We start from the raw sequence: 25,421 nt of genomic DNA, 5'->3' as shown, positions 1-25,421 counted from the left end.
CTTCGCCATGGTCTTTTCAGGTCAATACCGTTGATCCTTTTACCACACAGCCGTCAAAGCTTTTCGTCTGTTCATAGATGGGAAGACTGCCCTTTTTGGGAACAGCCTCGACTGCCATATGACCGAATTGGTCGAGCACTGACGTTTGATATCTCTGGCAGTATCCCAATACGTGGTGCGAACGGTGTGATGGTATTCAGCAAAAGGATGCCAGTGACGCGGCACCGCAGCACCTTGGTCGGATTATCACCAGAAGTACTAGGACGACTCGAAGCGCAAAACCAAGGCTGATATGATGTGGATGTGCCTTTTCTGTTAGTCATCGCCCTGATCGGTGCCCCGGCGTGATGACAATGACATCCCGCAGTTTCTGTTCCGAGGAGGCTTTTTTCAAACGACGTTTTCGGTCCTCCCTTCGCGAGAAGCAAATTTGAATGTATTCTTATGGATTGCAATAATCACTCAGTTCAGAGCGTCCCGCATCTCTCTTTATGATGGTGTTGTTCCTAGGAAGCGTGTGCTGACACATGGAAATATTAAGGGGCATTCCAGCTTGACCAGATGTTTGGGTTTGAAGAGCTTTGTCCTCGAGAAGAGCTCTAATGCTGTGGATCCAGTATCAAAACGAGAAATTCAGAAATTAGGGAAACGAGAGCACACTGCGACGGCATGTGGCTATATAACAAAGGCGCGATTAGTTCAAAGTTTACCAACCACCATGATTGAAAATCTTACCTGTACTTGTCTTGTCTGACTGCTATGAGACCTGATTGAAGGCAAGGGGCATCCATCAAGTTTCGTTACCCCCGCTTCGAATTCATGCCACCACACATGTCGCTTTCAGGTGAGAAGGATATCTAACTGGCATGTTTATCAGCCTTCCACAAAGCACTCCCAGATATCGCGGGGAGTGATGACGACAAGCAGCGTAATTTTGGCTGGGAAGTTTGCCCGGCTGATGCCAACTTGACCATCCTAGAGTCCACGGCGAGAATTTGTCTGTGCAAGTCTTTGCATCGTTTCCCCGGTACATAGATCCTCTGGCCTCTTACCTCGCAACCAATGCTAGATATATACTCCATATATAGAGATAAAATTCGGAGACTCTGAGATCCTAGCTTATTCCAAAATTTCATCGCAAACAGAATAACAATCAATCATGTCTTGTAGACACTCAAAGCATCCCAGTGGCTACCACGGCCTGACACCGGTTGGAACACGCACACCAGCAGCAATTAAGACAAAGTTTTCTTCCAGAGCCAACTTTTTTTTGACTAACCACACCTCACGCACCGAAAGGAACACAGAATTGAACAGGGATCCCTATGAGGCTCAATCACCCACCGTCGCCTTCTCACGAACGTGTTTGCCGTCAACCATCACCCATGTTGTCGGCGTAGTAGTTTCGAGAAGCCTCAGTCCCCGCACATGGTCTTCCTTCAGGCTGCCTACCACACACAAAAAGAGAGAGAGAGAGAGAGAGAGATATCTAAGGATACCTCCGGCCCGGCAACTGAGCATTACTTAACTAACTAATAATTCACGAGGCCTGCAGAAAGAGTGTAGCACCCTTTCCCCCATGTCGCTCCACCTCCACATCTTTTTTCTTCTCCCCCGCAGATATGCGGCTACGTTGGTGGGATCGCGTCTTGTTGATCTAAGACATGTTGCATGCATTGTCCTCCGCTCTCGCAAACAAACAAGGTCTCCCTCCCCCCCCACGCGACGCCCCGTGCACACGGAGGATTCGGTGGGCTGGTTGCCTGTGACGACCGCAGTGCCGGACCTACGTCATTATTGGACAGGGATAAAAGGACTTCCGGACCTCCTCGCAGCAGGCGGCTTTGTGCCACTGTGCCAATCTTGCTTTGGAATTTGCACCTTTATATGATTGAGTCTACAAAAAAAGGTCCTCTTGAGGGGTCTATCGATATATATGTGCAGTTCAAATGCAGCGAGAATGTAAGAAAATAAAATGAAAGGAACAGAAAAGGGCAGAGCCTTTACGTTGAAGGCAAATCTGACAGAAAGAGTTCACGCATTCAACATAAAGAAACAATCAAGATGAGGCAGAACCATGTAAACGGGGCTCATGCCCACAAAGTAGATCCCAGAATAGAAGTCAAGAGGAACATCCCCAGGAGTGTCACAAAATACATAGGTCTGTCAAACAGTATGTGATTGAAAAATATGTTCTTTAAAAAAGAAAAAAAAAAAAAAAAAAAAAAAAAAAAAAAATGAATGAATGAAGGCAAAAAAATGAAAATATCATCTCTGTGAAAAAAGTTATCATGTTCGTCGTGATTGTAAATGGCTCTTTGGTCTGTTCCATTGATTGGCTCTCAACGCTCGTAAAACTTTTTCCCGTCACTAGCTTGAGTGATATGGAAGTTGTCACAGCGAGGTCCTCGAAACTTCTCGCTTGGCCTAGCCACCAAGGTTTCCTCAAGCATTTGAATTGACAGCAAGCGGGTGGGTCTTTTCACGATCGACTTTCGTCAAACTCGGGCGACTGCAGATTAGCCCGTGTCGTCGTTCGATCGACAGCTTTTGCACACTCAGGTGGCACCTCCGCGCTTTGTGAATCAGGTTCCCTTGTCTTTCGATAATTTGGCGACCATGGTTCATCCTTGATGTCTTCGCGGATAAAACATTTTGTCCCGCTTGGCCTAATGGTCACGGCAAAGACGACAGCAGCCAGCCGTCATAACGGTTGGCGGCATAGAGACGCTGGGAGAAAGACAACCTACCACGTATCGACCATGGGTCGTATGCCCAGCAGCCTTTCCGGGAAAAAGCGGACACAAAGCAGCTAGCCGCTAGTCCTTCGAGAAGATCCAAAGAATGCAACCTCGAGAAGCGCAGCGAATGGCTTGGAACGGAGGGCGAAGGGCGCACTACTTCGTGCCAAGGGCCCAGAGACTCGGACTCCACCCCGGCCATCCGGCCCCATTTATATGATCGTCATTAATATCTCTGAATAGACACGAATGACAACCATGGGATGTGGTGGGATTCCGCTGCTTCGGGAAGAGGGCGGGTTACAAGAACCCGGATTCCGACAGCAATCTACTCAGCCAGAAGGGGAAGAACAGAGTTGTCAGCTAATAAGTTAAGACACACCCAGAATTTTTATGCGCCGAGGCGACTTTTGTTAGAAGGGTGACGCAGATAGAAATTGGAGGAAGGCCAGAACAGTCAGTGCATGGGGCACAGAGAGAGAGAGAGAGAGAGAGAGGATGGGAGATATCTCGGACTGGGGCCCAACCCAACCACGAGCACAATTTACACGCCGTGCGTTGTTGGCCCATGTGCCCTGACTTTGGCCAATCCCAAGGATGGGGCGCTGTTACAACCTTGTTGCAGTCTTCGCTTCGGAAACACTTGGCACACGTGGGCTTGCCATCCAATCAAGGGAAGAGTGCAAGGATGTGCTGTTTTGATGATGTCAAGCGGCGCGGGGAACACCGAACAAGCAGCAAACAAAACGCAAGGCAAGGCAGGAAAAAAAGGGAAAAAAAAAAAAAAGGAAAAAGAACAGGAAAAAGAAAAAAAATCCGAGAGTGAGTGTTCAATGACCGCCAACGGATAGAGCAAGTGCAAACATGGATGGATCGTATAATCTACCATACCTCGCAATTTTCTCATCTTCCCGTTCTCGAGGTTCGACCTCCAAACTCCGGTCGTACATCTCGTGCACATCCCCGGCTGCTTGCATGTTACTCAAAACGTAGTCCTGCAGCTCCGGCACCGGCTGTAGCTGATAAGGTGTGTTCTGGTACTGCTGGATGTCTCGGATCACTTCCGCCGTCTTATAGCGCTTGCTAAAGTTTATAAGATCGGAGGGTGTTAAGGATGGTATTCCGTCTTCGATAAAGGTGAGATCGGTCAGATATACGCCTAGGAGCAAAGAACCATCAATATACACCCCGTTAAACACGACAAAAACCATATACTCCCAAGCCCAAGGGGAATTCAGAAGATTACCGAAAAATGGGATGCAAGGTGGTGTTGCAAGATGCAACGTCTCACGGTACTCTCCGAAGTTCTTAGTGCTGGCCATGAGCTTACGCATCGCCTCCAAAGTCAACGAGGTCTTCTGGCTAACTTGCGACCACGTCCGGTTCAACCGGTGGATTGGCGCGGTTCCGAGAGCCGAGATGATCGACGTCAAAGTGGAGTAGTTGTTCATCTGCCGACATTTCTGAATGATTTTTTTGGTTAACATAGTGAATAGCCAAGAAGAGGAATGCTCAAGGTTAAACCTACCTCTGCAACCGTGACAAAATGCTTGATGACGACCATTCTTCTCTTCACATCCGATTGAGTTAAGATCATCTCTGCCACCCAATTTGTCAGCTGATTGGAGTGTAAGATAAGCGCTTTGACATTAACGGCAGGGTCGGGCTCATCGGGTCCGAGCTTCTTCTGCCATGTCTTATTCAAGCATTCTGTAGGTTTGATCTTGGCATATAGTCTCGATTCAATGATCGTAAGCTGCCTTGCGAACTCGGTAGGGTCGATGTCAAGGAATTTTATCTTCTTCATATTCTTCGGGAGAATAGGAGTGGGTGTGTGGGCACTAAGCGTAGGCACTAGGCGCCTAGCTGTGGTGTCTAATCCGCGTATTCGCTGATCAATTAAGCTGAGCAGCTGAGTGGTACCGGGAGTTCTAGTATTTGTGACTGCATTTGTCACAAACGCGTGAATTCGTCTTAGCAACAGGGTGTTGGCATTGTCATTTGGTTCCATCCAATAAGTCTCTAACCAACTCTTAAGGATACTAACAACGCGGATCCGAATCGGGTTTTGTTTCTGCTCTGTCCAAGATTGCAATTCTGTCACATTCAGGCCTGACGGAGGTTGGAGAGTAAACCGAAGGACAAGCATTTCAAATAGTTCGGACGCTGTAGTGAATGATCTGTACGTAAGGAGGAAGGTGTCCTTGAAGGAAGGTTCCAGTTTATCGTGGCGCGTCAACTGCTCGACTAGTCCAGCCAATGTACCACATTTTACCTGGGGTACTTCAGACTTGGTATCATAGAATACCTCTCCTTCATGATCAAGACTTAAGAACCAAGGAGTCTCTTCAACATCTCTAATAGGCTGTTCTCGAGGGACAGGCTGTCCAAAGAAGCGCTGTGCCTTATCGAGAGTACGCTGCGGCTGTTCTATCAAATCTTCGCCATTTATTGGATAAGACGATGGAATACCGATAGACTCTGGCGGAACGCGCCTGACTTGGGACTCCGAACGCATCCGCATTGGCGCAGGGACATCCGATTTGCCTCCCGGAAGGTTTCCTGGGCTTTCCAGAGGTGACTGCTCCAATAACAGTGTGAGAGAGAACCCGATTTGAGACATATATTGCTCCAGTTGCCTCGTTATAACCTTAACATCATTAAGACGGGTATCGAGCGCATCGGATCGAAGTTCGGCCCATTCATCAGCCAACGGTGCCGACATTGCTTGGCAGGCTAGGACGAGGTCCGCGACACCGTCATACGCCCGTTGCTTTTGGAGACTAAAGTCTGCTAACTGCGGGTTTTGAAGGCTAGTGCCCAACGGAGCAAGATCGATTGATTCGATATGGGACATCCACGGCCGGAAAGCCTCCAGAATGCGAACGCAGGCGGCGCATACAGCATCTCCGATTGTAGCATGTCCGCCAGAGGTCACAATTTTATCCTTCAGACTAAGCTGCTTATCCAAATAACGACAGTTGGCAACCACCGCCTTTCGAAGATCATCAATTCGGTCAAGAAGGGCAGAATCAAGTGCCGTCGAAGGAGTAGCGCGGAGATCTCGGCCTGAATCGTGCTCTAGAAAAGCCGTGGGATCTTTATCACAGAGATTATTGTTTTGCCAGTGCCCTCCAGAAGTGCTACCACTGACGAATCCAGGCACCAGCCGCCGGATATCCTCTCCTTTTTGTTGCCTAGCTATATTAACATAGCCATAAACGCCGGAGAGGACGCCCTCGGCTTCATGAAGGCATTTCTTCGACGAGTCTGGAACGGGCCAATCTGCAGCCGCAATATGGGACGACAAGACCAACTTGGAAAATTTGGACATCATGTCACGGAAATGAGGATACAGCGCCTTGTTGGTAGAAATGATAGACGGGTTCCCCGAGTGATTATCGGTCGTACCAGAGCCTGCAGCCAGAAGCATTCGCAAGTGGTCTGAAATATCCTCTGCTCTACTCACGAATTGGGACCGGTCTCCTGCCAGCATCGCCTGTCGATACGCCTCAATAGCCTGACGCATATTTTCGACCAACGATGCCCACGATGGCGGAACCTGTGTGGCATCATCAAGAAAATATCGAGGGACGGAAGAAGAAACGGGGGCTGGTGCAGACCGTATACACAAAGAAGTCGTAGCCGCCGCGCCGAAGTGAGAGGTAGAGGAGTGCAACTGAGTCCCGGCGCTCCGTGGAGCCCGCGAATCAAGAAGTTTTGCAACGGGTGATGGATTTACTGAGTCTAAAGAGGTTGCAGGAGACACTCCGTCAGATAAGCCCGAACGACGTCGTCTTGATGAGGACTCATTTGATGTGAAAAGAAGGGATTCACCTTCAGCTTCGGATGCAGAACCGTCATAATCATGCTCGTACCCACCGAGAGACCGGTTAACTAGGTCGATTGGCGCACGAGTGTGTTCAGGGACGTAAATATTCGTCTGATTCCGCGGTCCAGACTCATGGGGCGAGGTTGGCGTTTCCAAAGGAAGCTCCATTGTACTATAGCCCGTCAAAGTGTTGTAATAAAACAATCGCCCGTCCGCCGTAGCTTGGGGGATCCAATACGCTGCCTCTTCCTGAGTGGCAGGAGCCATGCTCTCGATCGGGAGAATGGATAAATCGTCTCTTGAATTTCCCTGCGAATCCAGGTCATCATCGTTATCGTCCTCATAGTCATCTTCTGTACCAGATTCGATACTTAATTCGGCCGCAAGATTGGCCCGATCACAGAAGGCGTCGGGGCCGGGGACAACAGCGCAATAGTTGCTTGGAAACCAACCACGAACGTCGCCGATAACACCATCCCACCACCCCGTTTCCAACTGATTCAGGACCTGTATGATGTCCCCTTGTCGGAAACTTAAGCTGGTGTGGTCATCCGAAGTATAGTCGTACAGGGCTTTGACGTATAGCCCCGGTGGTGCCTCAATCGGAGACCCGTAGCCTATAATTTTATGAATCAGCATCAAACCAAGCTATTTTAGCTGCGAGCGCCGTTTACTGTGTACCTTCTTCGGCCATTCCCCCCGTCTCAGCGCTAGAGTGGTTATCGGTGTTGCCGGTATTGGACATATCTATGCAATGGGCCTAGATTTCGTCCTGCGAACGTACGTATGCGTGCGCTTTCAAGCGTTTAGAAAAAGTCGAGCGCAAAGGGATTTTGACCGAGGGCCACAGCGAACGAAGGAGCAGGCGGATAAATAATTCTTAATGGACCAAGCAGGAGAGCGCATGATTCGTATTCTGCCGTCTCTCAGTTGTACCTTCAACCTTTCATTGACTAACATCTATTCTGACATGTTGTCTCGCAATTTTGTATGCCCGTAAGAGTGTTAACAGAGTCCCCTGGACAGTTTTATACCACAACTACGGGGAAAGCGTGGGACGAAGTAGGCACAGCAAACAATCACCGATACGGGTATTTCTCCCCCGCCGGCACAACAATCGGGTTGACGATGGTCGATGTAGCAATTTCCGGTGAGATAGCAGCACCGTCGAGACGTCTGCTCCTCTCAGACGAGGTTGGAGAGAGGCGGATGGGGAAGAGGTCGGATCAGCCGATGTGCGAGGAACACGGGTGAGGATGTGGGGACGAAAAGCGAGAGATGGATCAGGGTATCACGGAACGGAGAAAGGACCGGGTCTGGAAGGACGGAAATGAAGGTGGCTCTCAAGGCTAGAGATAAGATCAAAAGACGATCGCGCGAGAGAGAGAGAGAGTGAGTGAGTGTGTGTGTGTGTGTGTGAGAGAGAGAGAGAGGGAGAGGGAGGGAGTGTGTGAGCAGCCAGCCGGTGTTAATGGCAGCAGTCGGAGGGAGCCGTAGGAAGGGTTGAGTTTGAGGGATGAAGTTCAAGAGCGAAACACAAGCAATAATACGGCGGGTGGAGAGCGAGCGCGAGGAGGGGGGAGCGTCACGTTTGTTACATAACACAAAGCTAATTGCTAACCGCCTCGCCTAGCCCGCAGTTGGTTAGTCTGGCTCGTGGGAGTTTGGCTGCGTCGCGTGTTTTGTGCTGGCTCTGGACTTTTTTTTTCCCCAGAACTCCGTGACCATTCCAGTCTCGCAAGTTGGGCCGGTGTTCGCCCGTGTTCGGAATGCGGTTCACCACACGCCCTCGAGGTCTTCCGCGCGTGTACTCCGTACGTGCCGTTGAAACAAAACGAGGACGGATTGCAAATAAAAAGGAGGGAACTGACTATCTGCCCCTTGACGGCCATGCTACCGTCCACTCGCTGGTGGTTTTCTATGTGGAGCTGCCCCGAGTGCGTCCTTACCCATGAGCTGGCCTCGAAACCCATGGTTCATCCTTGTTGCGGGTTAAATTGTAACTAACATGGCCTCTTGGGTTGCAGGCACTTTTGGCCAGCTTCGCACACGATATTTCTGCTTTCTCTTTCCCTTTCTATTTATTTTTATTTTTATTTTACTTTATTTTATTTTTTTTTTCATTCTTCCTCTATCTTATTACTCGTTGCGTGATCTTGGATTCAGCAGAGATGATGTGCTCCCTATCTATCATGCCTGCCGTTGCTCTTCTTCGCTAGAGAGCAATCTTGTCCGAAATTGGACAATTGCCAGCAACCTGTACGCGGGCCCCGGCTGTTCTCTTTTGGTCTGAAAACGGTGTACGAGTTTTTTTTTGTTTTTTTTTTTTTTTTTCGGGCTTATGGGTCGAGCATGGGCCCGGTAGCAAGGAGCTTTTCACCCCGAGAATCGAGTTCACGGCATGGTCCTCCGTACTAACCGTCTCCTTGGTAAATTGTGATTTTCCTCGATATTTGTACACATCAATAGGAGACACCCTTCGATTGAAGGTGGGTTACAAATACCCCCGGGATATTTACGAAAATGAAAACCCGAGTGCATACCATTCTGCTCCATAAGAGATGTACATAAACTCGGAGTATCACAGTTATGGCTAATCATGGACCCCCCGGCTTGACAATCAGGACGTATGGCACCGAACCCGACCGAGGTTCTGGGAGGAAAAGAACGGGGTTTTAACCTCGATCACTACAGAACCGGACGATCTGGACAACGTGTGATGAACCTCACTCCTTGAGCTGCTCATATATATCATGTGAAGTGCCTGTCCGCCCGAGTCAATGGCACACCAACGTTGGGTTCAGCATGCGGAGCCGGATAATATGTTTTCTTCGGCATGTGCTTATATGCACCCCGCATCCGATTGAAGTCCTCACGTCCTCTTCTTGAGTATGATGCTAGCTTCATGCTCACCAGCCAGGTTGGAGGATATTGTAAGGCAGCATGTCTTAGTACTGATCCGGGCCTAGCGCCAAAGTGGTATTCAGAAATTCTAGATCTTCCCCTTAACAATGGGGTAACTTGATTGACAGAGCGTGAAACGCCGGAAAATCTTGTGAGATTGGGAGTGGGAGCGGGCCGGCTAGGACGACAAGGGCCGGACCGGCGGGTTGAGAAATAGGAGGCAATTTTAACGTCTGTGCTCTTCCAGGGACTAGAAATTTTTTTTTAAAAAGAAAAAGAAAAAAAGGGGTTGGCGACTCGAAGTAACAGGGTGAATTCTCCCTCGTGTCATTCTGTCACTTTCTGATTGAAGAATTTGACTGTGTTCGTAAATTCTCTGAAACTACGCGGGGCGGAGAGTGGCAGTGAACCCATGATATTTTAAGGCTGAGGGCCTGCGAGCACCCCCGCCGCTTATGGAAAACGTTTTCAAGCCGAAAATCTTTAACGTCTTACGGAGTACGGTACGGAGCAATGCTTGTATCCAATTCGACGATGGGAATATGCAGACAAGTCTTGGTATTCCCAAAAGGACATGAGAACGCCTTACTGAGCACGTTGACCATTCTGTGGATGATGAATGAGGTAAACTCCGTACTTGCCCTGGCGCAGAACCGGTTGGCCGTGGCCAAGAATGAAAGATAGCAAACAGTAGGGATAGTAAGCAGCTGTGTCTTCCGTAGGGGTTGGAAATCGCCAAAGGCTTGTTTAATTACGAGTACTCCGTACATATGTAAAGATTGCGATCTGCATGTCCGGAGGACACGGAGAGGCTAGCAAGATTGTTGAATTGCTTTCTCGAGAACCTCCGGAGTCCTCCGTACAACCCCAGTGACATATGCTTTGATGTGGCCTTCGCGCACATGGGGTTCCAAGTATATATAAAGATGATGTACCACTTACCTATGGACGATGTAGTAGATATAGACTGTTCCCCCCAAACTACTAAACGAATAGATGTGCCCGCGGTCTGACCCAAGTCAAGTCAACAAAAACCACGAATAGAGCCTTAAGGACTGAGGAGCAAGAGTAGGTTAAAACAAGCGGGGACGGTAAACCGAAAAAAGCAAACTAAAAACCCCCATCAACGATGGAACGACCCCTTATTTTTCTCTAGTTATTCTCCATCCCGGAGGAAGAATTAGTTGTTAGTTACACTTCAGCGGTCTCGGATTCCACAGAGTAGGGGGGTATATTGCGCAACATGCTGGGACTTCAGAGGAGCAGAGCTCCTTACCTCTCTCTCTCTCTCTCTCTCTCTCTCTCTCTCTCTGTGGAGTATATAAATATACATCTCGAATCTGTTGACGCGCATTAAAGAACTGCCATTCTTATTCTAGTAATATTTTGTGTTCGGTGGTAGACGCTGTTTCTGATCGTCTGCCTGCAAAATTTGTCAGTGGCAAGGAAATAAGCAGTGAGGATCTTTGAGGCACCAACAAGCAACCTCCCAACACTCTCAACACATTCGGTTTCAATCTCAATTCAGCCATGTTCCCTGTCTCTGACGTAGGTGCTATCCGGATAAGTGATCGCAACATCAAAATCTATCCACATAACTCTTTCCGGGTCACCAGGCACAATTAGAATGTTCTTAGGATAAGGGTCATTATGCTCAACCAAAGCTGAACGAATCTGTTGGATACCATTGACTGCCTTGGCCATTCTCTCTTTGCTGTAAGTGCAGCAGTTAATTGGCAAGGGTTTCGCAGATATTCCATCGGAATTGCACATGGGAGGCCGGCATCTTGCCTTGAAGGTATCTAGGTCATGAGGGCCAAGGGCAGCTGGATTCAGAGACAATACATATCCATAGAACTGTGGCACATAGCCTGCACCACATATGCCATACTGCTTGAGGCTGCAGTAGGCCTGGATTTCGCAGCGAGCATGATTCAAGTCACGAACCCATCATCAGCATACCCAGGGTCTTTATTGTTGTGAAACTGGACATGGTCAGAAACTGATAGATTTGGGATGTAGCAATGGTCAAGGCACATACAACTTTCAGAACACGGGGCTTGTCATCATAGTTCACATAGAATATTGATGATGACTTTCATATTTTCAGCTATTTGATAAACTTGATCTTTGTGGGATCAATCTCAATCCTCAAACTGTCGTTGAACCCTTTCTCTTTCTCATAAATGTTACCCTCGGGGCCACGAGGCGAATCGGTGTGATCAGATATGATGGCGGTAAGAAACCGAAAACAAAGATAGCTAAACCTCCATGGTGGAAGAAGTGGGATGATGAAAGTGAAGTGCCGTGCCGCACCCGTTGCTATACCTCTCCCCCAAGGCCCGGCTACATGACCTCAAGGGGATTAAGTCATTCCTTCCAGCACGCCAAGGCCATGGACCCGTCTGATAAGTGGAAGGCATATAGCACAGTTTCTTCTATCCTTACAGAGTTATGGAGTACTACGCACTGTTTGGTCTCGCAATGATTGTCCAGCTTTTAGCTTGGTGCTCCAGCAGCCCCTCGCCACCGCTTCTCTTAAATTGCGTTTCTAGTAATGCAGCTAGCGTTCATCTGTGGTGCTGAATGGTCTAGAAGAGTGAGGAGATACAGCTCCTTGAAGAGGATTCTTTCAGCCACTACTCCGTACTCCGTAAGCTCACTGAGGCGGGTTATTAAAGCGGCCTGCCTCAAGCGCCACTCTGGGCCTAGTAAGATTGTAGCATTTTGGGGAATTCCAGATTCCCTCTTGATTATGAGGGGTCGGTATCGTATCCCATATATTGACGCACACACGAGGTTCTGACCGAGATACTATGCATACAGGTTGTCAACGACGAGTGCGAGAAGGATACCTCAAATAATCACATTCATGTCATTGATAATGGGAGCCCCGACGTTAATAGAATCTCCACAGACTCAGGGTAAGCGCTCTTTAATATTTGCAAAGGCCGGATCGATGGCTAACACGCAACTCGGCCTTGTCTGGCTGGTTCCAGGATGTAGAGCAAAACTTATGAACATGAACGACCTTCTCGTGTATGTGAATGTTAATATCCAGTCAAAGATACTGGAAAAAAGGTCTACCATCCTTGGATAAGATATCATCAAGGGTTGCATCTTGAATTGTACGGAGTAGCTTTGTTGGAAGTAATAGCAGTAACAGTCTCAGCAACTGAGCTTCTGTAGCTACCCAACAACACCAATCAGCAGATGCCAAATATATGGGATGTGATAGGCGTTGCTAGAAACTTGAATGGGGATTGGGGAGAGGACTATGTCCGTCGTCCTCTGGAATACGCAAGATATCGATATATTCGTAAAGGCCTGAAATCTAGTCATGGCGCCATATTCTAGAACCATCAATATGCTCCATTTCTCTCTTTTCGAGATTTGCTGGTGGGGTTCGAAGGAAGATTGCTTTGTCATATTTACGTACTTTTTGAATTAAGGCTCGACTAAATAAAAGGGGGGTAAATTGTTTTTGGTTGGGAAGGGGGGAGGCTCTGCACGAGGAATTATTCTGTATATAACCGGGCTTGACTGGGTCAAAGGTGCATCCTTCGAGGCCAAATCTCGACAGCAGTCAAAATACAGGCCCATACGGATTCCCCCAGCTCCTAGTAAGAGTGTCATCGACAAAAAGGGCCATGTGGAAGGTAGGAGTACGGAGTACTCCAGATAGGAATAGAAAGAATCGGGAGAACGGGAGACTGGCGTTAGGTCAGATGAAACCATCCAACGCCGTGGTCTACGGCTGTGCCAAAGCTCAAGGCTCAATGTAAAATTTAATCTAACTTAAGTGTGAAGGACGGTGGGCAGAAGACAACAAATGCGCGAGTTTCGCCACAGTTTAAGTACCCTGTACGATGGTACAGACATGCTAGTTTTAGCTGGGCACCTTGGGCATATATAGGATCCGTGGAAGACATGCGGCACAGAACAATCACTTGTTTGCTAGCTTGGTTCATTGCATTTTAACTCCGTACTTCATAAACATTATATAAATATTCAGAGCACAGAGTAAAAAGGTTTAGTTTGGAGGGCACTGTGTTGGACCTCTGGTGAATTTTTTTTTTTTTTTTTCCAACCAGATTGACAGGGATTCCCCCCCACCAACAAACAAAAACGGCCCGACCCAGCGCGGAAAGGATCCAGGGGTTGCGACCCCAATCTGACCCAGAAAATTAAATGCCTGCCGGTGAGCAAAAAAAAAATAAATAAATAAATAAATAAATAAATAATAAAATAAAAATAAAAATAAAATAAAAAGAACGAAACCAAATCAAAGTCGAATAAAGAATTTGATGGATAGCTAATTTACGGAGTAGATCTACGGGATTTCGCCGCCTTTCACACTTTGCTCAAGAGCTAGGGTAAAAGAGAGGGGCAACAGACACACGGGAAAAAAAAAAAAGATTGCAAATTATGTCCTTGGTCTTCAAAACGCGCGGTCCTGGGATGAACTGTTAAAGCGCGATCCTCTTTAGGGCCTTTCTTAACTTGAGACAGCCTTGGGGCCAATCTCTTTTTGGAACCATCGGTGAAGGCCAAGGGGGCGCAACCATCCTAGCCTCTCGAAACATGATTCCATCTTGGCCGAGAATCCGAGATAATGTTCGGAATAAATGCTCTCCAGAATTTTCCATGCATACAGAGTTCGTACTCCGTAGGAAGCAACGAAAGTGAACACAACACGCATCAGCTTCCCCTCACATGCTTGCGGTGCAATCCGCGGCGCTTGTGTCTAGCCTAATCTATCTCCGACCAACATTTCAACCTTCCTTGGTTTTACGGAGTGGCGGCCCAATCGATTAGACAGCGGCAAATGTGATATCAGAATACTGAACACTCGGATCATGTATCTAGTGTGTGAATCTTCATGCAAGGGACACGTATTTGTGAACGGAGTACTCCGTACGGAGAAGAGGGATGCACTGACAAGAAGGCCTAGTCGTACGCGCGCATGCATCGACTGCTCGAAGTTCATTAAAAGCAGCGGCCTCTCAGTTCCTGGTTTGAAGAGAAACCCAGTCATCGCTTGATTGACCTTTCCGGCAGGTAACGAGGCCAACCCAGCTTGATTTCTCCACGGCTGTCTCGTGGTCGACTTCTTGAGGCAGGTTTGTTGGTGAGAAGAGGTCCAGAGCATGAACATCCTGCCAATTCTGACGACCACCAATTACGCTCCAGAAGAAAGAATCGATTGAGTGAACGACGTGGCTCGGAAGTTTGTCAAGTTGGCTGTGGAAGCTGTCAGAGGTCCTGCAGACAGGCCCAGCTTCAGGCGGTGAGAGTGGGTAGTAAGGTATTTGCCATGGTGGAATTGTGGGTCTGGCAAGAGAGGAAACCTTGGCGACAGATGGACGAAGCAGCTTTTCATTTGCTCTTTGACAAAATCCTTCGAGCGACAGCCTGCGTTTCACTTGGACCAGGCAGTCTCTATTTATTGGCGAACGAATCGAGGATTCGAGATGAGTCCAATTCGATTCTGCATGATGTACTCCGTACTCCGTACTCTGTATGATTTTGGGGATAGCACGCGATCTCGAAAGTGGTTCATACATACATTTGTGCACCGTACGAAGTGCAGGTTCAAGTCCCGGTTCTAGGTCGTCGTAGCAGCGGGATCTTCAGCCTTCACTTTTAAGTTCCTTTTACTAGTGCGAGGGAAGCGGCTGTCGGACGGGAAACCGCAAACTTGGAATTCGCAAATCCGAAAAGCGCAGAGGGTTGCTCCATCGTACTTTTGGTCCTTGAAGAACGTTACGGATGTGGTTGTCCAGAGGATGTGATGCACCGCAGCCGATAGAGTGGTCGTGGTTCGGCCTATAGAGAACAACCTTCTTGCGATTATGACTCTGGTGGTCTTTCCACAGCATATACTTGGAAATAGTGAGGCGGCCGATCTTGCTCCCTGTACGCCAATAAAGGCTCCACGAGAGCTGCCACGGAAACCAGCGTGACCGCTCAAGCAAAGCCCATTGACGTGGGGCAATTAGGACCAAATATCCCCGCAATCAACGCACGCCGGTGGTGTGTCGGCTTTGGCGATGTTTCCATTGAGCATTGAGCGGAAGGGGACGAAAGGTGCTCTCTTCAAGCAGGTTCCTCTGCCGAAATACCACCAGTCAGACAGGGCTGCCAAGCGGCGAGCGCAAGGGCAGGGCAGCAGGGTCAACCCAGCAACACCAGATGGCACGCAGGGAAACAGCCAAAGGAAAAGCCAAGAGAATTATTATTTTTTTTCCCTTTCAGTTCCATTACATTTTTTGTACCGAATTAGCCAACGAGAAGCGCCGCTATGCTCGTTCGAAGCGGGAGAGACGTATGTCCCATTACTGAGCCTTGTCCCACTTGCCCGTGAGCCAGAAATTACCTTTCACACACACCCCTCCCCGGCAGACGGCCCCAGGGTTAAGGAGCACGCAGGTAACTCCCCCTCGCTCCACGACGTTTGGGAGAGTGGGCGTGGTGGGGGGAAGACACCATCCTGGGCTTCCTTGTAACGAATATTACGGGCCACCGAACGCTCCACCGGCTGGGCCTCTCCAGCACTTTTTTGGGTTCTCCGGTAACCCCGCAGCCAAGTTGGCGGTCTTTCTTTCACCTCTGGCTCGCGACAGAAAGCTCAAACCGAGGTCGTCGTGGCAGCATCTCCCGAAGTAATGGGCGTGAAAACCAGAAGGGGGGGAGTGAGGGGGGCAGAAAAATATATATTTCTCCCTCTCGATATTTCATGGAAGCAGGTCAAATGTCCGGGATCCGGTTGGTTGAATTTCTGAAAGAAGCAAGGCACAGCAGCCTGACCTTCTGCGGAAATGATGGGCATAATGTAAAGTTACATGATACGTGGGTTGAAATATAGCGATGGATGGTTTCCTATTGGGTATCACCGCGTGTGCTGCCGGCATGAAGGGTGTATACCGTGTACGGAGCAGTTACGGGGGGGAGTGAAATTCTCGCCATTGGAGGGGTTGGGTTGAAGGTTTCGGCGGGGCAACAATGAAGTGGCTCACCCTTTCCACGTCCTTGGGGGCTGCGGGAGAACGAGCTCAGCCAACCACTGCCGCCGCCCTAGAGGACACGCACTGAGACCCGGTGCCGGAACGGCCATTCCCATCGCATAGTCATCTTACCGAACTTACAGAACGAACGGGCTCGTGTGGCTGGATAGTGGCTTGCCCTTGCAGGTTGTCGCCCGGCCATTGGCTCAGCCAGCCCTGGCCCAAGGGAAAAAATCATTACGGGTGAGACGCGTCTTTTTTTTTTTTTTTTTTTTTGGATGAACCTCGCACGAATCTCACCAAGGAGCAAAAATACATCCAGGGTTGCTTGGCGCACTCTTTTGGCAGGGGACGATTCAGTTTGGGCGTAATCCCGGCATTCCGGCTACAGTTGAGTGTGGGCAGCAATTTGTATCCATGGTCTCCAAGAAGGATTGTCCTCGAACTTGCTTGGGGCAAAAACCAGCACCCAACTTACATCCTCCCTTCCACACGGGAGTAATCTGTTTATTACCTGCACATGACGGAGGAGGTAAAGGGACCGAGGGCACAACGACTGGATTCAAACCAGCGATTTCTGCATAATTACGGAGCCGAGTAGTCCAGCACACACCACGTCTTTTAGTCAAGGAAAATAATTGACGGCCGCTTTTTTCGTTTAGAGTACGGAAGTACGGAGTAGAGAGACAGGCTGCGACACATTTTCTAAAGCACGTGATCAGACGCCGGTACTGTTGTTGTGTACCGTACGGAAAGCTTCGTGCCGTATCGTATTTTTGCGCACCCGGCGCGATGGCTGGTCTCGTCGGCGGCTGGGGTTTCAACTTACTCCGTACGGAGTACAAACAGCCAGGTTTTGTCCAGGTGCGCAATCTTCTGGCGGTCTGCAGGGCTTGGTCCCCTTCCCTGTCTCCAAAAGTAAAATACAAATCAGTCTCCATAAGAACCGTATTGTCCGCGGCTGGCATGTTATGAGTGTCTCTGTATTCCGTACGGGCTTGTATACGAAGCTTAACACACCCTTATTACATTACATACAAGGGGGGGGTTTTCTCGAGGAAATACGGCGGGATGGCTCGTGCATTCTAGAAAGCGGTGCGTTGTCTTTAGCATTTCGCACAAATCAACCACTTTTCTGCGGTGTCGCTTGATCTGCCCCTCGCTCCCCTCTTTTGTCTCCCCTCCAGTACTGCCACTACTTCCACGCCTACATCACCTTCGTCTCTCCCACTTCCACATCTCCCCATTATTTTTTCCACTCTCCTCCCCCATTCTGTGCGTCCACGGCCGTCGACCCTCAACAACATTTTACTGTTGTATCAATCCTCACCGACAACACCCGTCCTTTTCTCCTTATTTCTTCTTTACTCATTTGGTATTTATATATGCTATTCTTTACTTCACATGAATCTCTGACTTCTTCACCCCGATCAGCCCGTGGCCGGTCCCCCTTTTGAATTTTGACTTCCCACTCATTTTCCCCCGCGCAAGGAATGAACAGTTTCGAATCCATACCTTCTTCAACATCGTGCTCCTCCCAGTCACAGCGTGCGAGCGCAGACCAGTCGATAAACCCTATAGAACCTCCTATAGCCAACTCCTTCGCGAGCTGATCTGCGTTCTCACCCGCTGCTGATATGGCTCCTTCCACCGCGACCTCGGCGAAGAAGCCCGCCACCGCACCCGAGCGGAAATACAAATGTCAGTTCTGTAACCGTGCCTTTAGTCGGAGCGAACATCGTAGTAGACATGAACGTTCCCGTAAGTTCATCTTCTCCTTCCCCTCCTCCCCACCATTCTCCCGTGTCGGAAAAGCCATCCCCTTGGAAGACGGAAGATTGTTGTGCTCCTTGATTTCACTGACTCCCGTCTCCTCCCTAGACACAAAAGAGCGCCCGTTCAAATGTCTAAAGTGTCGAAGCACTTTCGTCCGACGAGACCTGCTGCTCCGCCATGACCGCACAGTACATGCAAAGGATGGTGGCATACCTTTAGTGGCAGAGGGTCGTCGGCGTGGACAGAAAGCGGCCAATAATGCTTCTAATTCGAACTCCAATTCGAATTCCACTCCCGCAGCAGCACCAGCAGCAACGGCAGGGCCATCAAAACCATCAATCACGATAGATCCCGCAGCCTTGGAGCAGATTGAAGCGAGCAGCGATGGCATGGTTGATCTGGAGACGGCAGCGATGTTGATGACTGATTTCCAACACAAGGCAGCGGCCACGGTTTCCCAGGGTCTCGGGGGAGAGACTTCGGATCCTGCATACTCTCCTGATCATGGCGTGGTACTGGAACCGTCGGTGGGATACCTACCAGGAAACGCAACTTTACCACAGATGCCTTGGGATTCCTTTATGACACCCTCCGAAGTCAAGCCACACTCCATGGTTCAGGATTCAAAGCATCGGTTTTCGGGCTCCCACAGTCATCAAAGCCAACTCGCTTCCTCAAGCAATGCAGCCTCAGAACCCTTAGCCCCAGCTTTGCATTCTCTGGTCAGCTCGCTTCCGGTATCCGGTAATTCGACTCCAAACGCTCTTTCCCCTTATCCTTCGATGACTGGTCCCGTGTCTCCAGTAAATTATCGTCGGTCTCCAGGCCCAAGCCAGATCTTGACTCAACCAAAGCCACCTCAGATATCGAGCGACGCAGAGCGAAACATCATTATTGAACATGTCAGGGCCAGCGATGCGCTCGGGGCTCTACCTGAAACATTCCAACTGCCAACCACCACAGCCATGAATCGGTATCTGTCGACGTATTTCAACATGTACCATCACCATCTTCCTTTCTTACATCAAGGTTCTTTCTCTCCAAAGGATTCGTCGGCGCCGTTGCTCCTTGCTGTTCTATCCATAGGAGCCTTGTATACGTTCGAAAAGGAGCCCGCTTTCATGCTGCACATCGGATCCAAGGTGCTCGTTAACCAGTTCTTGCAACATAAGGAAAACTTCGATTCGAGGAAATGCCCCCTATGGGCCATGCAAAGTACCTTGTTGAACATGATCTTCGAAAGCTGGAGCGGTGACCCCAAGGGACTTGAATGGACATGCTCGATAAAGAGCTTGCTTGCCAATGTGAGTTGAATTTATGTCTTGTACGGTGCTTTACGAGCCAATAAGCTAACATTTCAATAGATGGTGGCGGGCAATCGATATCAGCTGAAGCTTCGTATGGATGCACGAGGAGGCGCTCTTCCAACCCACGATGAATGGGTAGAAGACGAAGGTTGTCGTCGTACTTACTATGCTGTTTACGTGTTTTTTGGCATGTTGACACTTACCTTCAATCACACACCAGCCATGAGTTTCGACGAATTCGATACATTGGAACTTCCTTCGTCGGAGTCGTTGTGGAATCTCGAAATATCGGATAATTATACATGGCGACGTGCGCTGTCAGCTTATCATCCGGTGTCCTCACGAGAAGCGCATGACAGCTTATTCCGTGGTGAAACGGTTAGATACAGCGCGTTTGCTACACGAATTTTGATAAATGCGCTCTTCTTGGAGGTGTGGTATCACAAACGCAGCATCGAGGCGCTCCAAGATGTGGTCATGGGATACAAGCTTCGGCTTGCTCTTGACACCTGGGAGAACTCGCTCGATATTTGCGAGCCAGAGACCATCGTCGTTCCGGTCAGTACTCCACAGAAGGGTCATCCACTGATTTTCAACTCGATGGCTGTTTATCGTAACACGCGGGCCCGCCTGGAAGTCGACCTGAAATCCATCCAGGAAGCCCTTCGATATCATTCTTCTTACGAAGTTGCCGCTGCCATGACCGTCGCTCGTGATAAGGTTAAGAGATCCCAGGAAATGAACAAGGTCATCCAGCAATGTTTTGAATGCATTGAAATAGCTGCGATTCAAGGCCTGAATTGGGTTGCCACAGCTTCGGCAACAAACTGGAGTGTGGAACACCCATTGTGCGGTATGGATTTGATGGTTACACTGAGTCTCTGGCTGTACCGCCTGGAACATGATGAAGAACCGGCAAGTGATGGTGAACTTGTGCTCTACAACAAGATTCGAAATCTGTTTAGCAACGATTCAGTGGAGACTTACGGATCTCAGCTCTGCTCGACCGTTGCGCGGGTGTGGGGTAACATACTGGATGGTGTAGTGGTGTGGGGGTGAGTCTTCTCTTTAATTACTGAAGCCTGGAATGGAAACTAACCAGTAATGAACAGTATCACCAAACTCATGGGAGAAGCATTTAAGCTTCACGCTCAGGCATTGGTTGGCTACGAAGACTCAACTATGACAGTTTCCGAACATCCATTGGAGCCGATGCCGACCAAAGGCCTCGCGAGCGTAGGAACCGCCTACTAATTCGCAGCGAACCGCCGATCGTGGCGTCGGAATTGATTTTCTTTTCACTGATTTATCCTCCCTCTCATCTTCAATATATACTGGCGGGGCTTTAAAGAGCGGCGTTTTATGGGCTTTCGGTGCTTTGGGCGTGAAATTCCTCTAGCATTTGAGCAGCATTAATATTTTTTTTTCTCCCTTTTCCTATTGCAAGCATTGTTACACGTCGTTTACGGTATTTTCGTCGCCTCCGTTGATGTCATTGAGTTTCTGACGCGTTCGGGATACCGGAATTTGTGGAAAGGTTTCTGGGAAAGACTGGCACGGGAAGGCGGCACGGTGCTTTTCTGTCGGGATGTTTTCCTCGTTTGCAACGCTTTCCTTTCCGCTGAGCATCTGGGATTTGATTTCTCGCTCTCCTTAGCTTCTGCTGCTTTGTTGGTTCATAAAATCTGTTTCTTTCTCCTTTTCGTCTTCTTCACCTTTTTCTTCTTAATATGTCTTGATTTGTTTTCTTACTGGTCCTTTGAAAGAGAGAGCACACAGGAGTCCGGTCTGGTTGCGTTGATTGTGTTGATGGGTTGTTAACAAGGGCAACACCCCTACACCAGCTGGTCCTGAGTGTTTCCTCGAATCCTGGCTGCTTTTTAAAGCTCCCCCCGGACTGCTTAATCTTTAGTGCTTCTTTTGCTTTTGAATTCCTTTGCATAATGCCTTCTTCCACTCTGCTCACACGGGCCGAGTCATTTGTCAAGATTGCGTTTTGTTGCTGCTCTGCATATTATTAGTTCTGCTTTTGTTTATCCTCTTCATTTTAGCGGCCTTATTATTCCGTCGATCTAATTCTGTTAATTTCGCCTTTATCGGGATATTTTGACATCGTCACTCCTTCTTTTCCTGACGTCTTTACCTGTGCTAGTTTGACTTCTGATCATCGAGTGTTTATTGTGTCGTTGTGATTTTTGCATTCTCTAGATCCTGTTCGGTCGCCCGTTAGCACTCGATACTTCTGATTTCGCAGCTTATATCCCCTTCTGTTCCAGGGCTCTTCTTCGCTTAATTCCGATGCTGTCTGCCGAGCCCTATTCTTAGTTTCGTGTCTATACATGCGTTTTTGAATCGAACTTGCCTCTTTTTATTTTTGTCTCTGTGAGTGTGTTTTTAACGCTTTTGTGTCTTTTTACGTGACTCTCCGCTGATCTGCTTAATCAATTTGATAGCGAACTCTTTTTTAATCTTCTTTTCGTCCGCTTCTTGCAGTGTACAATATCGCCCAGGTTTCTCCGACGTTATCGAGCATGCTATAGGGGTTTGGTTTCCATCCTTTAGTCCATTTCGCTGGTATGGAGTAATTTCGATGTAAAACTTGAGGAATGGGAAAGCGTATGCTCTCAGCGTAACCATGTGGAATTGGATCGAAATCACTGCTAGAAAGGCTATTTCACGACCTCTCCTATTCCCGTCGCTACATAGCCCGCAGCATCAACAGACGTAATGAAGTACTATGTATCATACGAAAGTGTCCGAGTCCCGGTCAACCCCGAAAAAGGCCTGCTCTGAGGTGAACTCAACAGTTCAAAACAAACCGACTAGCTACTTCCCCTGCGCCAAAAACAAACGATCTCCTATATCACCTAGACCAGGCACAATCATACCTCTCCCATCAACCTCCTGATCCACACCCCCGACCCACACCTCCACGCCGTCTCGCCATTCATTCGCCGCCCTGACCAGGCCATCGTGGCTCCCCAAGACGCTAAGAAGAATCACCTTCTTCACGCCCCATTCCCTCAAGGTCTGGATGGCGGCTGCTGCGGTCCCGCCGGTGGCGACGACGGGGTCTAGCAGGATGGCCAGATCAGCCGCTGATTCGCTAGTATCGGCGCCTGAAGTGGTGCGGTGGAACGGGAGGTTGTTGTAGTACTCTACCGGGTGGAGGGTAATGGGTTCGCGGAAGAGGCCGAGATGGTGGATGGGGACGGGGTGAGGGAGGAGGTCCTGGATGGCTGTGAAAATATTAGGTCAGTTAGAAAAAGAATTCCTTTTCTCCTTTTCTTTTTTCTTTTCTTTTTTTGAAGTAATAGACAGGTGCTAAGAGGAGGCTTCTTTAGTTTCTTTCTTGCCTTGAAGCATTCCCAGACCGGATCGTAGGATCGGGATGAGGGCGATTTTGCTCGGGTGGATTATTTCAGCGGCGTAATTATATCCGAGAGGAGTGGTTTCCTACATGTAGATTGTTATTTTGGTTGGTTACTGTTTCATGGAACCTTTCTCCCTTCCTCCTGGGTGTTATGGTCTGCTCACCGTGCCATCTGCTGTAGCTTCTAGACTGTTAGCAAGGGCTTCGCAGCCCAATATTGTTGAAATCTCCCTAACGAGGAAATTTGTCTCTCTAGCTGTGGTCTTGGTGGATCGAAGTTGGGAGAGCTTGGCTCTCAGGCATGGATGACGAGAAACCCGAATATTACTGGGAAGAGAGGCAGACATGGCGGGTTTGCAGAGGCGATATTATTGAGCTTTAGCTGCTCTATGGACAGGGAAGAGATGCAGGATGAATAAAAAAGACTAGTATTCTGCGCATTAACAGCTTATTTTGGTAGACAATAAAACAGAGGATTCAAGGGGATTAGTTAGTATCCGATAGCTTTGCCCGGAGGTCGTCGCTATGGAACGTGTTTGTTGACGGGCGGGCCAAACGCGGGGTTTACGGATTAAGCTTCGGTGGGCGGAGAAAGCTGCTAGTTATTTATCTTATCTGATCGAATCTTACCACTCTTGTACCGAACTTTTGGCTTGGCTGTTTGTTACGGGGACACTCCAACAACTCCACAGCACCATCGCGAGGATCGATACTTAAGACTGGACGTCTCGCTAGCAAAGGCGAGAGCCTCTTCTGCTGGCTCTGGCTAGAGACAGCCAGATCTAATGTTAATCATTGAGAGCACATGGAGACAGACACATCGGGGCAACGGCCATCGGACCCGCGGCCGAGAGATGAAGAAACACCCACACGGGAAGAAGAAGATATCGTACCGCCTACCGAGCTTGCCATCCCCGAGATTGAGCAAGAGCACCTCAGGGAAGAAGAAGAACGCGAACGACTGAATGAAGAAGCATTCAGGAGAGCTGAAGAGCAAGGAGCACGGCTCTCCGAGGTTGCTGTACCAGCTCCTGTCGAACGAAGACCGTCGCACCGGGAGCCGTGGGCCACATTAGAAAGTGCGGAATCGAGGGTTTCCGGGCCCCCGCCCAGCGTTATATCGTCTGCAGTCCCCCTATCGGAGTTCGCTACGAAGCTGTACACTGTTTCGTACCTGATTTTCTTTTCGATATTTGGTGCCTTGGCTAGAATTGGGCTGGAGGCGCTTACATACTATCCCGGAGCACCGGTGACAACTGGTGTGCTATGGGCAAACGTGGGCGGGTGCTTGCTGATGGGGTTCTTTGCTGAGGATAGGAATATTTTCCGCGAAGAATGGGGCCAGCAACAAAACACCGAGAAGCATGGAAATGGCTTTTCGTCTAAGGAGAACCAAGGAGGAACGAGTCCTGAAAACAATCTCAAGCTGCATAAAGCAGTCAAGAAGAGCATACCACTTTATGTTGGTTTGACGACTGGGTTCTGTGGCTCGTTCACTTCCTTTTCCTCGTTCATGGGCGACGTCTTCCTCGCATTGTCGAACGATCTCCCTAATCCGAATACGGGTTCGATTTTACCAAGAAACGGTGGATACGGCTTTATGGCAGTAGTTGCCATTATTTTATATACGATATCCCTTAGTCTATCATCGCTAGGTTTCGGCGCTCATCTCGCTGTTGCCCTGGATCGGTTTACTCCAACGTTGCCATTTATTGTTACGCGCAGAATCATTGATCGGTCCATGGTTGTCCTAGGATTTGGCTGTTGGCTTGGAGCCGTGTTTCTCGCAATCTGGCCTCCAGATCGACATAACGGCATCGATCAGAATTGGCGTGGTAGAGCCGTTTTCGCTACTGTGTTTGCACCGCTAGGTTGCCTCTTGCGCTACTATGTCTCATTATTCCTCAATGCACGGATCCCAGCTTTCCCTCTTGGTACCTTTACGGTCAACATGCTCGGAACGATGATTTTGGGGATGTGTTTCGATCTGAAGCACGCAGCCAGCGTCGTTGCAGTGCCCGCATCTACGACAGCTTTCAGTGTCGGCCGTCTTACAGGCTGCCAGGTCCTAAATGGGGTGCTTGATGGCTTTTGCGGATGTACTACCACTGTAAGCACCTGGATCGCAGAGTTATACAGCTTAGAGCTTCGACACGCTTATCGTTATGGCCTGCTGACAATTGGCTTGGCCCTGTCATTTTTGGTTGTTATTATGGGATCTATGAGGTGGACTGTAGGATTCGCAGTGCCCGTTTGCTGAAGTGGTATTGATATTGATATGCCCCTAGGTTTTGCGGTTGGAATCATCAAATATCTACCCTATATTTCCCTAAGGTATCAGATTGTCAGGAGGACTATTTTGTTGTCTCCAAGATAATAACAAAAAGCCATTAATGTGCAAATCCAGTGTCATATGCTATCTCATTTCAATTTCGTGTGCGTCTGATAAATAGTCATGGAATCATCAAAGAGAGTTCAGGG

At 48.9% G+C, this 25,421-nt stretch overlaps 9 protein-coding genes across 9 annotated transcripts; 2 read left to right on the top strand and 7 right to left on the bottom strand.

Annotated features, from left to right (window-relative positions):
• Positions 1 to 2,445: 2,445 nt before the first annotated feature.
• Positions 2,446 to 2,764, bottom strand: CIMG_09519 (uncharacterized protein; the record flags this gene model as incomplete). The annotated part of the gene is made up of 3 exons (XM_001239897.2): positions 2,446 to 2,512; positions 2,559 to 2,669; positions 2,751 to 2,764. 3 exons carry the CDS (start codon positions 2,762 to 2,764, stop codon positions 2,446 to 2,448), a joined length of 192 nt encoding a protein of 63 aa, XP_001239898.2.
• Positions 2,765 to 3,041: 277 nt separating this feature from the next.
• Positions 3,042 to 7,950, bottom strand: CIMG_09518 (cell division control protein Cdc25; the record flags this gene model as incomplete). The annotated part of the gene is made up of 5 exons (XM_001239896.2): positions 7,255 to 7,950; positions 4,270 to 7,190; positions 3,988 to 4,204; positions 3,633 to 3,900; positions 3,042 to 3,069 (listed from the first exon to the last, which is right to left on the bottom strand). Exons 1-5 carry the CDS (start codon positions 7,316 to 7,318, stop codon positions 3,042 to 3,044), a joined length of 3,498 nt encoding a protein of 1,165 aa, XP_001239897.2. The 5' UTR covers positions 7,319 to 7,950.
• A 1,374-nt stretch (positions 7,951 to 9,324) lies between these two features.
• On the bottom strand, positions 9,325 to 10,722 carry CIMG_09517 (uncharacterized protein; the record flags this gene model as incomplete). The annotated part of the gene is made up of 4 exons (XM_001239895.2): positions 9,325 to 9,727; positions 9,973 to 10,263; positions 10,420 to 10,461; positions 10,673 to 10,722. The coding sequence occupies 4 exons, from the start codon at positions 10,720 to 10,722 to the stop codon at positions 9,325 to 9,327; spliced, it is 786 nt and encodes a 261-aa protein (XP_001239896.2).
• Positions 10,723 to 11,001: 279 nt separating this feature from the next.
• Positions 11,002 to 11,470, bottom strand: CIMG_12363 (uncharacterized protein; the record flags this gene model as incomplete). Its single annotated transcript, XM_012358356.1, has 2 exons — positions 11,002 to 11,348; positions 11,440 to 11,470. 2 exons carry the CDS (start codon positions 11,468 to 11,470, stop codon positions 11,002 to 11,004), a joined length of 378 nt encoding a protein of 125 aa, XP_012213779.1.
• A 2,699-nt stretch (positions 11,471 to 14,169) lies between these two features.
• CIMG_09515 (uncharacterized protein) lies at positions 14,170 to 15,547 on the bottom strand (the record flags this gene model as incomplete). The annotated part of the gene is made up of 3 exons (XM_001239893.2): positions 14,170 to 14,996; positions 15,225 to 15,306; positions 15,507 to 15,547. The coding sequence occupies 3 exons, from the start codon at positions 15,545 to 15,547 to the stop codon at positions 14,484 to 14,486; spliced, it is 636 nt and encodes a 211-aa protein (XP_001239894.2). The 3' UTR covers positions 14,170 to 14,483.
• Positions 15,548 to 16,359: 812 nt separating this feature from the next.
• On the bottom strand, positions 16,360 to 17,791 carry CIMG_13615 (uncharacterized protein; the record flags this gene model as incomplete). The annotated part of the gene is made up of 8 exons (XM_001239892.2): positions 16,360 to 16,554; positions 16,626 to 16,700; positions 16,785 to 16,869; positions 16,963 to 16,987; positions 17,160 to 17,189; positions 17,314 to 17,390; positions 17,523 to 17,569; positions 17,696 to 17,791. 8 exons carry the CDS (start codon positions 17,789 to 17,791, stop codon positions 16,360 to 16,362), a joined length of 630 nt encoding a protein of 209 aa, XP_001239893.2.
• On the top strand, positions 17,767 to 22,120 carry CIMG_09513 (C2H2 finger domain-containing protein). The gene is made up of 4 exons (XM_001239891.2): positions 17,767 to 18,245; positions 18,366 to 19,564; positions 19,625 to 20,622; positions 20,680 to 22,120. Exons 1-4 carry the CDS (start codon positions 18,122 to 18,124, stop codon positions 20,819 to 20,821), a joined length of 2,463 nt encoding a protein of 820 aa, XP_001239892.2. The 5' UTR covers positions 17,767 to 18,121; the 3' UTR covers positions 20,822 to 22,120.
• Positions 22,121 to 22,188: 68 nt separating this feature from the next.
• On the bottom strand, positions 22,189 to 23,442 carry CIMG_09512 (uracil phosphoribosyltransferase). The gene is made up of 3 exons (XM_001239890.2): positions 23,105 to 23,442; positions 22,924 to 23,023; positions 22,189 to 22,806 (listed from the first exon to the last, which is right to left on the bottom strand). The coding sequence occupies exons 1-3, from the start codon at positions 23,285 to 23,287 to the stop codon at positions 22,394 to 22,396; spliced, it is 696 nt and encodes a 231-aa protein (XP_001239891.2). The 5' UTR covers positions 23,288 to 23,442; the 3' UTR covers positions 22,189 to 22,393.
• Positions 23,443 to 23,654: 212 nt separating this feature from the next.
• On the top strand, positions 23,655 to 25,393 carry CIMG_09511 (chromosome condensation protein). Its single transcript, XM_001239889.2, has one exon. The coding sequence runs from the start codon at positions 23,746 to 23,748 to the stop codon at positions 25,198 to 25,200; it is 1,455 nt and encodes a 484-aa protein (XP_001239890.2). The 5' UTR covers positions 23,655 to 23,745; the 3' UTR covers positions 25,201 to 25,393.
• The last annotated feature ends 28 nt before the right edge of the window (positions 25,394 to 25,421 follow it).

The sequence above is a fragment of the Coccidioides immitis genome, assembly GCF_000149335.2.
Source record: "Coccidioides immitis RS genomic scaffold supercont3.5, whole genome shotgun sequence".
In the NCBI taxonomy this organism is placed as follows: domain Eukaryota; kingdom Fungi; phylum Ascomycota; class Eurotiomycetes; order Onygenales; family Onygenaceae; genus Coccidioides; species Coccidioides immitis.
Note: the sequence above shows the minus strand (reverse complement) of the source record. Positions and strands in the feature narration are given on the sequence as shown.

What these genes read in the sequence shown, in the direction of transcription:
- CIMG_09511 (XM_001239889.2), top strand. Translation starts at nt 23,746, where the DNA reads ATGGAGACAGACACATCGGGGCAACGGCCATCGGACCCGCGGCCGAGA.
- CIMG_09512 (XM_001239890.2), bottom strand. Translation starts at nt 23,287, where the DNA reads ATGTCTGCCTCTCTTCCCAGTAATATTCGGGTTTCTCGTCATCCATGC. An exon ending in AAGCTACAGCAGATGGCACG is followed by an intron (nt 23,024 to 23,104) that starts GTGAGCAGACCA and finishes ATCTACATGTAG; the next exon opens with GAAACCACTCCTCTCGGATA. An exon ending in CGGTCTGGGAATGCTTCAAG is followed by an intron (nt 22,807 to 22,923) that starts GCAAGAAAGAAA and finishes ATATTTTCACAG; the next exon opens with CCATCCAGGACCTCCTCCCT.
- CIMG_09513 (XM_001239891.2), top strand. Translation starts at nt 18,122, where the DNA reads ATGGCTCCTTCCACCGCGACCTCGGCGAAGAAGCCCGCCACCGCACCC. An exon ending in TAGTAGACATGAACGTTCCC is followed by an intron (nt 18,246 to 18,365) that starts GTAAGTTCATCT and finishes TCTCCTCCCTAG; the next exon opens with ACACAAAAGAGCGCCCGTTC. An exon ending in GATGGTGTAGTGGTGTGGGG is followed by an intron (nt 20,623 to 20,679) that starts GTGAGTCTTCTC and finishes AGTAATGAACAG; the next exon opens with TATCACCAAACTCATGGGAG.